Consider the following 12,172-nt stretch of genomic DNA (forward strand, 5'->3'; position numbering starts at 1 on the left):
TATAACAATAGGCCTAGGCCTTTATATGGCTCTGCTCCTGCCTAGATTCAAACTCAGAACTGCCTGAAAGTTGCAGACCTGTTCTGGATATACGTGCATTAACCCACTCGACCGTCAGACAACGCTATCTGCTTCGAGTAGCCTATTGGGTAGGAATGTAGCCTACACTGGTTGCTGTGGCACAGTCTTGAGTGATCGAATTCGTTTTCCTTTGTCATATGAATGCTGTCATTTTGTTAACATTACTGTTAAGGAGATGCTGTAGGCAAAGTCTATATTTCAACCTCGTTAGTGTAGTAAAAAAAAATCAGAACTATTCACAAGGTTTCTGGGCAGCATATTTATGTTCTGTTAGCAAGTGAACTTCTCATGACTACCGACAAAGTAGCCTACTGCCAGCTGACGAAGCTCTCATTTTAAAACATTACTGAGAGACAGGCACTGTACAATCAAGAAATCTTGCCACTGAATCCAAAACTATGTTTAACATTATGTTCAAAGCTTAGGCTACAGTGGATTAGCATGTTGCAGGGGCTGCTAAAAACACAGAGAAACGCACTGAAAACTCGGCCAATCACAGCCCTTGCTGTCGAATGCGCCGTCCGGTTCGACCGTGGAACGCCACAGCAGACTATGTGGCAAATAAACAATTGAAAAAGAATGTTCAGTCAACAAGCAACCAGTACAGTCTACAAACCATCGTGTCATTGTATGAGGCAGACCCACCTGGCTTCTAACACACCCACTTCTTGTGTGTCCAGCGGTTGTACATCTTGGACTGTGAAGTCATCCCTAAACAACAAAAGAAAATTGATTATGAGCAAAAATCGTAAAGATCTGCAAAGCAGACTGAAAAACGGTAGTTATAGTCCTGAAAAAAAATACGCTACCTATGGTCAGACTCCTCAGTAACGCTAGACACCGGCAGCTGTGGTGGTTGTGTGTGTGTGGCTTTGCTAGGTGTCGATGTTACTTGCCGTGTCTGGTAGCTGGGGGGAAAAAAGAGATAAAGTCGGCATGTTTAGTATCTGTAAACCTCACAACACTAACGTGCATGACATGCTTGCACACTCACATTTTCACCCGCGAGTCGCAAACATAAGTTTCCCAGTCAAATATCCTCCATCGCCAAAAATCAACTCACAACCTCACTAACGCTAGCAATCATAAACACTAAACATAAACTAAGAATGAACAACTTTGGGAACGACAGAACATTTGGGGTGATTTTGGCAGTTATTGTCATTCTTCACGGCATTCAACTCAGAACAGCAGCGGCAGAAAAACGCTTTATAAACACAAACTTACGTGCTTAGCGATGGTTACGTATTAGCAAAATAGCTAACGCCTTAGCTAACATTGAGTCAGTCGATATATAAAACAATCTACAATGTAACGTTATTGTACACAGATCTATGCACACTGTTGGGGGAAAAATGATTATTACTTACAAGTCCAGCAGCAACAAAGCCAAGTCACCATCAGTACTGCATCTTGTAGCCTCCTTCAGCTCTCGCCAACGAGCGTAAGCTGGTCCAATATTCACTCTAGTTCGAGCTCTTTCTCCATCATGCTCCCGTTTTCTTTTCTTCGCCTCCTCCGACAAACCCTTCCTTTTCCTTGCAGGCTCCGTCATGATGAGAATTGAAAAGCTACCTGGCTGCTAGGTATCTTCCATTTATATGTACCTGCCGAGTATGCTCCACACAGAGCCTTGCAGGATGCTCCACCTATCGGCTTTTGTAGCGCTTGCCGTAAAGCAAGTCACATTTGTAGTCTCATTCGGACTACAAAACGCTACCCGACAACCCAAACTTACATAGTGCGGTTATAGCCGATAGAGGGCCACAGAGCGAATGCGGAAGTGCCATTTCACACTGTTATGAGTTGATGAACCACTGAAACCAGTTTGGAAACATTATTTTAAGGTACAAAAAACTCTTTGGTGTTGCTTTAACTTCATAAGGGTTAAGAGCAACAGCGGCATCTAGTGGTTACAGCATGCAACAACATGTACATATGAAAAACAGTAATGCTGAACCTCATCTGTTCCCAGTGGTGCAGAGCCTGGAGAGACACTGATAACTTAAATGATATCAAATATATTAGTGGCAATATTCAGCAAGAACAGAATGGTCAAATGATACAACAGACCTGCACAGACAGTGTATAGATGGGGGTGATATTTAAATTATGCTTGTCTCCAGCTGCCACATTTATCAACACGTTTATTCTTACGCTGGAATTGGAGTGATACGAACATTTCATGAATCACGGATGAGCCCCGTCGTAAGATGATGAATCACGCGTGAGCCCCGTCATAAGGTGATTTCTGCGTTCAGATCTTCGCTGGTTTCTACGCTCGGCTGATGAGGGCCACAGTGAGGGATGGAGATAAACTGCATGTAGACTATTTGTGGTGTTTTGCAAGCAAATAAATACAGTAAAATACAAAAACAACAAGTATAGACGATGCCAATAATACTACATAATTAACATTAGAATTAACTAAGCCTGGCTGCACACAATTAATCCTCATAATAATGGTAACTTATGTGCCATTTCTTTTGTGAAACCACGTCATGGCTAAATTCAACCATAATAACCCAAATGATTTATACCATCTGAATCGCTTAGAGACCCGTTCATATTGGTATTGGTACTATCAAACCCAAGTGGAGTTCATATTGTTCATTTATTATCAAACCCAAGTGTAGTTCATATTGTTACTCATTTATTATCAAACCCAAGTGTAGTTCATATTGTTACTCTCTTATCAAACCCAAGTGGAGTTCATATTGTTACTCATTTATTATCAAACCCAAGTGTAGTTCATATTGTTACTCTCTTATCAAACCCAAGTGGAGTTCATATTGTTACTCTCTTATCAAACCCAAGTGTAGTTCATATTGTTCATTTATTATCAAACCCAAGTGGAGTTCATATTGTTACTCATTTATTATCAAACCCAAATGGAGTTCATATTGTTCATTTATTATCAAACCCAAGTGGAGTTCATATTGTTCATTTATTATCAAACCGAAGTGGAGTTCATATTGTTACTCTCTTATCAAACCCAAGTGGAGTTCATATTGTTCATTTATTATCAAACCCAAGTGGAGTTCATATTGTTCATTTATTATCAAACCCAAGTGGAGTTCATATTGTTCATTTATTATCAAACCCATGTGGAGTTCATATTGTTCATTTATTATCAAACCCAAGTGTAGTTCATATTGTTACTCATTTATTATCAAACCCAAGTGGAGTTCATATTGTTACTCTCTTATCAAACCCAAGTGGAGTTCATATTGTTACTCATTTATTATCAAACCCAAGTGGAGTTCATATTGTTCATTTATTATCAAACCCAAGTGGAGTTCATATTGTTCCTCATTTATTATCAAACCCAAGTGTAGTTCATATTGTTACTCATTTATTATCAAACCCAAGTGGAGTTCATATTGTTACTCTCTTATCAAACCCAAGTGGAGTTTTGCCTTAATGTTTATTTGGCTCAGCAACTGAAAGACATCTTAAGGTCCTTATTACAATGGTCATGAACACGCTGTGAGGAAAAGGATGTCCTTCCAAACATGTTAACCAACAAAACAAAAGATATCCAGTAATTTCACTCGGTAGGCATCTCAAGAGAAAACAAAAAAAAGGTATAAAACATAAAATACATAAAATAAGCAAATAGAAAATCTGAAGTATTGCAGCGGACTTTTACAGTGTCTGTTTTACTTCAACGATCCAAAATAAATAGTCACAGGCACTGACCAGGCCTGAGGTGGTGCATCCCTGGTGCACTGGCTAATAAACATAAACAAATACATACATAAAATAAACAAACAGAAAATCTGAAGTATTGCACCACATCCCTGGTGCACTGGCTAATCACTCCTCTACAGCACTGAGGAGGAGGGAGGGAGAGAGAGAGAGAGAGAGAGAGAAAAGAAGAGGGAGCCCAAGCCTCAGTGCACGATGGCTGACGGACAGCAGCGGTCTGTGCTGGGAATGGAGGCCATCCTGCCTGACAGCCCATTTGAATGCCATCGTCCTGGTGTCCTTTGTAGTGCCCGCTGTTCTTCTGATAGTCAGTAGGACAGAGTGATCTTTGGACCAATCAGATGAGTACGCACGTGAATCATACAGATTCAGTAGAGACATGTTCATCTATTATGGATAAAATCCCGCTAATGTACACAGAGAAAGCTCTCAGAGCAAAATTAAAGTAAACAGAGAAAGCTCTCAGGGCAGAGTTAACGTAGTCAGGTACTCAGGGCAGAGTTAACGAACTCGGGGCAGAGTTAATGTACTCAGGGCAGAGTTAATGTACTCAGGGCAGAGTTCCTGACTGCGTCTCCTTCTGCTGGAGCTTCAGGACCAACTCCAGCAGGTTCATCTGGATGGTCACTTCCTGTGGAAAGAGGAGAAAGACCATCACAAGAGCCCACATGAGCCTCACATCCTGTCTGACACCAGATGCTACTCCATGACACCGAATGCTACTCCATGACGCCTGAGATACTCATGACCATAGCGGTCAACATTGAGCATTACAAATGAGGGAGATTTCCCGGTGGTCATCTTTCTGTTGGTATCCCTCTACTAACAGCAAGAATTCAGACTACAAAACTGCTGCACTAACTAAATGAAGTGTGGAGCTAGGTCTAACGTGACTTTGCTTACAGATTACCGTCAAATTGTGCCCTCAACAACCACGCCGTCATCTTAAATAGGCCAACATCAGTCTAAACAACCACGCCGTCATCTTAAATAGGCCAACATCAGTCTAAACGGGATATTTTACGGGAAAATATGAAAACGGGAAGACAGTGGGGAAACAGTAAAAATATGTGTGAAACCCAGAAAAAAAAAACGGGAGGGTTGACCGGTACGCTCGTGACATTTCAGAGAGAGCTGGTGATACTGCAGGACTGCAATGACTTGAGCGCCCCCTGCAGGTCAGACTGGTCAGAGTGTAGGATGAAGGAATTATCCGAGGCACTTCAATGAGTGTCGGTCTAAATGTGGACAACTCTTCAATTCCAACGCCGAGTGGGTGGGTGATTAAATTACGCTAAATGGGTGATTCTCGCGAAACCCCAAAATCTTATGGTACTAAGGATTTGATGGTCAAATATGCCATAAATCCCACTGATTACACTATTTAACAATATACGTACATGTGCTTAAACTTGCACACAAGGTAATTTCTCCATATTTTATTGTTATTTTGTATTTTTTATGCGTTTTATGAGTAAATTATCATTACCGCATTGTGTCCTGGCTGAAATCCCAAGTGTTTGATCATTAAGGAAATCTTTATCTTTTACTTTAAAATAAAATAAAGTTCTACATATATTGTTTTAAGTGCTTCATCAAAATGCTTCATCAAAATGTGTGTTTCAATAATATTAATATTATAACATATTAATAATATTATATTTTCATTACCGCAATACTTTTGAGTACTGCAATAAAAAGCTGTGGGAATGTCAACATGAAATGGAATTTCCCATCATGCATCAGTAATAACAGAAGATCAAAGATGGCGTCAAGGTAAGTATGTCTCCTTTTGACTTTATGTTGAAATTCCATGATTTGTCTCAAAACTGTCTAAACACAACACTAATGATTTTCATTACCAAAATTAGTAACAGTTTTGTTATAAAAACGATTTTCTTAATTCAAATTTGTTTAGTAATAAGGTAATAAAACACACAATGTCATGGAGGTATTTTTTTAGCTAGATCATGGTAGCTAAATCTAAAATTAGCATTTTTGTGTTAGGTCGTCTCATTACTGCAATGCACTTTATCATTACCACAATAGTTAAAGCCAATTTCGGTGATGAAAATTTCAATTTCGGTAATGAAAATATTAAAGGATTTTGCATTTTTCAACGTCGTTCATGACATTAATTACTTTTTAATAAGAGACAACCTCAATGTTTTGGAGGGATATTAATGAGATCAATATCATAAAAGTTTTTGGGTTGTTACACTGCACTTAATAAAGTAGATACATTGTATCAGAGACCCTGTTACCCATTTTTTCCCCTTTGAATCTCATGAAAGTTGCTATGGTCATATCATAGTAATGAGTGACCTACATCACGTGTAGATTACTGCCATACACTTAAAATGACTTAAAAGTGCATAAAAGAAAGCTGCAGCAAAGGAAAGTTTGAGGAAGCACAGAGAAAAGATATACACCAACCCAGAACTTTTAGAGGAGTACAGAAGGAAGGAAAGAGAGAGGTGATGGATAAGGGTTAAATGGTTTAGGTGGTGTTCGCAGTCAACGAGTAGTTTTAGAAAATCAGTGAGCAATTTACTCAAGTGTCTCATAATGCCAAAACCTTAGGCCATAGGCATGCGTTTTCAATTATCTGAACCCAGCAAAGATAGGAATTGTGGTAACACTTTACTTGACGTGTGAGTTCATAACACATTCATAGCAGCTGTCATAAACTGCACATAAAGCATTCATGACCGTTTCATGAGAAATGACTCTACATTCATACCAAACCTTTCATGAATGTGGAAGACAGAACGACGACAACTTGTCAAAATAAAAGTCCAACAATCGCAAAGCAGCATTGCCGTTTTTGTTCCAAACCTCTTACCTGATCACGGCACATCTGAGTCAATGGGCTGCTACTCCAGTGCCAAAAAGACAGAACATGGTCAAGTAAATTTTTGTTTCATAAAAATGTTTTTTTGTTTTATGATGTAACCTTTGCAGATGATTTCTCATCTTTTGCTACTGGGATTGTCCAACCATTCCAGGATACACAAATACGAGTCAGCTGAATGTAGGCTAGTTTACCACATTTATGTGGACAACTCTTCAATTCCAACGCCGAGTGTTGGTCTAAACGTGGACAACTCTTCAATTCCAACGGTCTAAATGTGGACAACCCTTCAATTCCAACGCAATATGATCTAAGGTGGGCACTGGGCAGGCGAGAGGGCTGTTGTGTTCTATCTAATGGACGGTGCTGGTTGGCTGTTGGGTTCTATCTAATGGACGATGCTGGTTGGCTGTTCTGTTCTATCTAAAGGACGATGCTGGTTGGCTGTTGTGTTCTATCTAATGGACGGTGCTGGTTGGCTGTTGTGTTCTATCTAATGGACGGTGCTGGTTGGCTGTTGTGTTCTATCTAAAGGACGGTGCTGGTTGGCTGTTGTGTTCTATCTAATGAACGGTGCTGATTGGCAGTTAACACGTTTGTCCTGTTGTTACTAAATGAGAGCTGACCTGTGGGTTGTTGCTGATGTGAAGCTGACCTGTGGGTTATTGTTGCTATGGTAACTGACCTGTGGGTTGTTGCTGATGTGAAGCTGACCTGTGAGTTGTTGCTGATGTGAAGCTGACCTGTGGGTTATTGTTGCTATGGTAACTGACCTGTGGGTTATTGTTGCTATGGTAACTGACCTGTGGGTTGTTGGTGATGTAGAAGCTGACCTGTGGGATATTGTTGCTATGGTAACTGACCTGTGGGTTATTGTTACTGTGGTAACTGACCTGTGAGTTGTTGGTGATGTGGTAACTGACCTGTGGGTTATTGTTGCTACGGTAACTGACCTGTGGGTTATTGTTGCTACGGTAACTGACCTGTGAGTTGTTGGTGATGTGGTAACTGACCTGTGGAGTATTGTTGCTACGGTAACTGACCTGTGGGTTATTGTTGCTACGGTAACTGACCTGTGGGTTGTTGTTGCTACGGTAACTGACCTGTGGGTTGTTGCTATGGTAACTGACCTGTGGGTTGTTGGTGATGTAGAAGCCGGGCACACCAGCCTTCTCCAGCGTGTTCTGCTGGTCCAAGACCTTCTGGTCGATCTCAGCGATGATCTTCTCGTCCATCATCCTTTGCTCCTCCCTCACACGCAGTTCCAGAGCCTGGTAGGAGGGAGACGCACGCACAACACACACACACACACACACACACACAGGTGAGGGTCTTTGAGTGGGTCTGTGTGTCTTTGTGCTTGTGTGTGAATGTCTTTGTGCTTGTGTGTGTATATATGTGTGTGTGTGTGTGTGTGTGTGTGTGTGTGTGTATATGTGTGTGTGCGTGTGTGTGTCTCTGTGGTTGTGTGTGTGTGAGAGAGAGGGGTGTTGGTGGGGATATGTAATTTGTCATCTGACTGGGAGTTAGAGCACATGGATTAAGATTTTCGTTGAATCTTTCTGTTAGTGTGGGCCTATTTTAAATCCAAATTAAGGAATCCAGCTTGTAATGTTTACCTATGCCTAAATACTCTATGTCACCACAAACCTTTATTCGAGTATTTTCTCGATTGGCTATCCAAAGCCACCTTAGCTGTTGTGTTTAAAAGAGGTGCTTTCTAACTAAAAGTCAGATTTCCATATAGCCAGTGTGTGTCAGACTAATGGTGCATTCATGGCACTTCAGAATGACAAGGACCGCCCCCGTGTCTACTTTGTTTTTCCCACAGCAAGTGTTCATGTGCTTTGCCGTCGGAATGTGTGACAAACACGGATGCCACAACAAACGTTAAAACATACGCTCACTAATCCTAAATAAACAACTGTATTTGCTTAAAATATAGTGTAAGACGCTTGTGAAAGAAAGATATGCAGCTTTCAAGTGACAAAAACGGCAAATTCCCAAGTTCACATTAAAACTGTTGGACATGAAAGGCCACATGGACTACAAACGAACTACGTGACGACAAAAGTGATGACGAGCCCCTAACTGGGCAACTCTGTTAGCAAAATCTAGCCCCAGTTTCCGACCTCTGACTCACACATTACGTGACATGAATGACGCGGAATGATTATGTTTTCACTGGGAAAAAGGTTTTTCTGAAGCCCATGAACGCTAGGTAAGAGCTCATTTGACTGGTGTGTCATATAGTCAGTGTGTGTCATAAGAGCTCATTTGACTGGTGTGTCATAAAGAGCTCATTTGACTGGTGTGTGTACCTCCGTCTCTGTCCGCTGGGTTGCTTTCAGGAGGGCCAGGTTGTGAGACTTGCAGACCTGCAGTGCTTGCTTGTGCTTTCGTGTCAAATCCTGTTTGAGTACTGAAATTACACCACCAAAGCCAGAGCAAGAGGAGAAAGGGGCCAGAGGGAGACCAAACGAAAACAGTCATCTGCACAAACTCAAACTGTGTGCCTTAATTATTGTTACACTTTGAATTTCCCCTTGGGGATCAATAAAGTATCTATCTATCTATCTATCTATCTATCTATGTATCTATCACTTGATCTCTTGGGTAACAATAAAGTATCTATCTATCTATGTGAGAGAGGGGAGAGGGGGGGGGGGGTCACTTGATCTCTGCGTACTTCTGTGCTCTGTGTGCAGCTTCTGTCTCTGGTTGAAGAGATTCTTCTCCGTCAGGTGCTGGATGTCGAGCAGGCCCTGGACGATCTCGTACACAGCGCCGTCGATGAGCGCAAGAGCCAGATCACTCAGCGTGGTGTAGGACAGACGCTGCTGGAAGGAGCTGACAGATGCGCAGAAACTCAGCACAGCGTCACCACACAGCGGTCACATGTCGAAATGTTCCTAAAGTGCTCATTTCAGTAACTTGAGGAAAAAGAGCTAGTCTGACAGTTAAAAGACTACGAAACTTCACACTTCAAACTTCAGTTTAGTCTCAGCTCCCTCTGATTACGAGTTATGGAACTACTGACTATTGGAAGTTAGTTGCGTGAAATTATTACTGGTTCGCAATCACAGCTAATAACTAGGAATTGCGTTAAGTTCCATATCGAAGCAGTAGCTAACGCTAGAAGTGAGGTATAGCACTGTCCACTAACAAAGCCCGATGTTAGGTCCTGTGTTTAGTGTGCATTTGGGTCCCGTGCGGTTACGTTACCTCGGGAGGTCTTTGACAAGGCTCTGGAGTTCGGACAGCAGGTAGTAATGACGCTCTTGCTGTTTCGTGGAGTCGACGCACTGATCGGAGGCACTGGGGTATGTATCCATTATAGTTAACAAAAATCCGAAAGGTCAATGAAATCAATGATTTGATATGTAAATAATAACACTGGTTCTTAACAGCTAGCTAATCGAGCTAACGTTGTCTAGGGCTGTCCTGAAAGTCCACCTAATTCGCTGAACAAAGTAATACTTAATGCAACAGCAGAAACTGCGCCTTGTGGACTAGTCTAGCACCCCTATTCATATTGTATTTCGTTTAGTACATTTATCTTTACCTTCGTATTCACCCCCTTTACTGTCTATGATTCACTCCTCCTAACATTCAATTGTTTTGGCTTTGTCGTGCAACTGCCCGCTGATTGGAGGTTGTAAGGACCCTACATTGAAGTTGCTGCCTTTAAATATGCCTGGTGACATCGTCCAAATCAAGCGGACAAAAAGCATTTCATAATGCAACACTTTGACATACTGACTCACTCGTAGTATTTTGTGCATTCTCTGTATAATCGTGAGAATTTTGGTCGGTTTGGTTTTCCCTGGTAGCTTGTAGCATTGACATACCTTTACCAGTAGATGGCGCCAAGTAGTGTGCGCGCTCCGCGCTTCATTCTTTCAGCAGTGCTCGCACTGAAGGACCGCTATTTTCCAATAACAATCCTTTTGTGCATAATTAATATTACGCAACAGTTTGTCATATTTATTTCGTATTATTATTATCATTACAACCGTGTCGATTAGACATGTCAGCTTATGTTCATTTTTAGATTTGTGTGCATTGCCTAAAATATTCCCTTTGGGGCCAGCGTTAATTGGTTTAGTAAGGCCAAATTGCATAATGCTTTAAATTTGTCACCACGAACTTTAATGAATATCATGTGATGGTTAAAGGTCCGCTCCTTCCCGGGAGGGCCGTCTTGGGGATATCAAACGAAATCTCTTTGCCTGTAGTTACGCTCTGTGATCCCATTCTTAGACATTTTACAGGAGCGAGCTGGTGGAGTTGTGGCGACCTCAATCAGTCGCGTGCGACAGAACTTCATCAGGAGGGTGACTGTGGTGGATGATATGACCACTGCCACACTGCGCGCGTCCTCTCCACCTTAAACGATGCGCAGCGCGTTCAACGGCAGTGTGAGTGGATTGCCGGGATAATTGCGAGGATGGAAATGAAGCAGAGTTGAAATCCTGTTGCTTCTTGCCTATTTGAATCATGGCTAAGAACACGTCGCTTTATTTTCGTATAGTTGAAGGACGGAATCTACCGGCGAAAGATGTGTAAGTTGTGGTTTCACGTTTCTGCTGCGGGCACTGATGTTGGCTATTCATCTTGGAAAACTGGTGTTACGGCGTCAGAAAAATGTAGGCTATCAGAAAACAGCAAATAATATGTCATTAGGGTAGCCTATCACCCTACATTGAAGCTTTGGCTCATACACACGTCTCGACCAAAACAGCAGTTTGTAGCCTAAAATAAATACACAGCCTATATGCTAAACCTGGGATTTCCTTGCCCCAATGCTCCTTGAGAAAACTTACAGTTTGCGTGTTGTGTCGCGTGTTGTGTTTGCGTGTTGTGTCGCGTTCTCTCTTCAGGTCGGGCACCAGCGATCCTTACTGCGTTGTGAGAGTGGACAATGAGGTCGTGGCCAGGTGAGTACCAACCATTCACCTGTTTGTATGCGTGCGTGCGTGCGTGCGTGTGTGTGTGTGTGACCATTTTGGCATTTAACAGTTCAGAGGAGGGTAGGCTAGGTTGTAAATAAGATCATCCCGTAAAACCAGCTCTAACTGAGGCACGAGAATGACCCTGGAATGCGTAGCCTATCCACGACTGAAGCATTCTGTGCTTGGAAGGAGGTGAAGAGGCTGTGAATGTCTGTGGATGTCTGTGAATGTCTGTGGATGTCTGGGTCTGGGTCTGTCAGGTCTACAGTTAGGATGGAGGTGAGGAAAAGCATTTTACCCTTGAGATCATAGCAGCGTCATTCCCTGATGCCCAGACTTCCCCCCACCCCACACACACGCACACGCACAGAACATGAGTTGTCCCCGGCTTCTAAAACACCAGCATGTTGCCATGGAGAACAGCATAAATTATTGCAGGGAAGCTCCATCTCCTCTCTCGAAAATGGGAGGACCACCGGACGTGTGTGTGTATGTGTGTGTGTGTGTGTGTGTGTGTTTGTGTGTTTGTGTGTTTCTGTGTGTGTTTGTGCTTGTGTTTCTGTGTGTGTTT

General features: G+C 42.1%; 3 protein-coding genes across 6 annotated transcripts in view; 1 reads left to right on the top strand and 2 right to left on the bottom strand.

Annotated features, from left to right (window-relative positions):
• LOC121716106 (chemokine-like receptor 1) overlaps nucleotides 1-12,172 on the bottom strand; it is a 965,204-nt gene that overhangs the window by 496,020 nt on the left and 457,012 nt on the right. The window lies entirely within an intron of this gene.
• dgcr6 (DiGeorge syndrome critical region gene 6) lies at nucleotides 3,082-10,282 on the bottom strand. Of its 2 annotated transcripts, XM_042102312.1 has the most exons (6): nucleotides 10,212-10,282; nucleotides 9,872-10,007; nucleotides 9,336-9,496; nucleotides 8,968-9,068; nucleotides 7,777-7,917; nucleotides 3,082-4,423 (listed from the first exon to the last, which is right to left on the bottom strand). In XM_042102312.1, exons 2-6 carry the CDS (start codon nucleotides 9,979-9,981, stop codon nucleotides 4,343-4,345), a joined length of 594 nt encoding a protein of 197 aa, XP_041958246.1. In that variant the 5' UTR covers nucleotides 9,982-10,007; nucleotides 10,212-10,282; the 3' UTR covers nucleotides 3,082-4,342. The 2 variants fall into 2 exon arrangements, with proteins under 2 accessions (XP_041958246.1, XP_041958245.1); XM_042102311.1 differs by having other exon boundaries at nucleotides 9,872-10,251.
• LOC121716090 (rasGAP-activating-like protein 1) overlaps nucleotides 10,360-12,172 on the top strand; it is a 139,533-nt gene continuing 137,720 nt past the window's right edge. For all 3 annotated transcript variants that reach the window (XM_042102281.1, XM_042102279.1, XM_042102280.1), the window contains exons 1-2: nucleotides 10,360-11,211; nucleotides 11,530-11,586. In XM_042102281.1, the coding sequence (XP_041958215.1) occupies nucleotides 11,147-11,211; nucleotides 11,530-11,586 (122 nt within the window). In that variant the 5' untranslated portion in view covers nucleotides 10,360-11,146. The remainder of the gene's footprint in view (nucleotides 11,212-11,529; nucleotides 11,587-12,172) is intronic.

The sequence above is a fragment of the Alosa sapidissima genome, chromosome 8, assembly GCF_018492685.1.
Source record: "Alosa sapidissima isolate fAloSap1 chromosome 8, fAloSap1.pri, whole genome shotgun sequence".
Lineage (NCBI taxonomy): Eukaryota > Metazoa > Chordata > Actinopteri > Clupeiformes > Clupeidae > Alosa > Alosa sapidissima.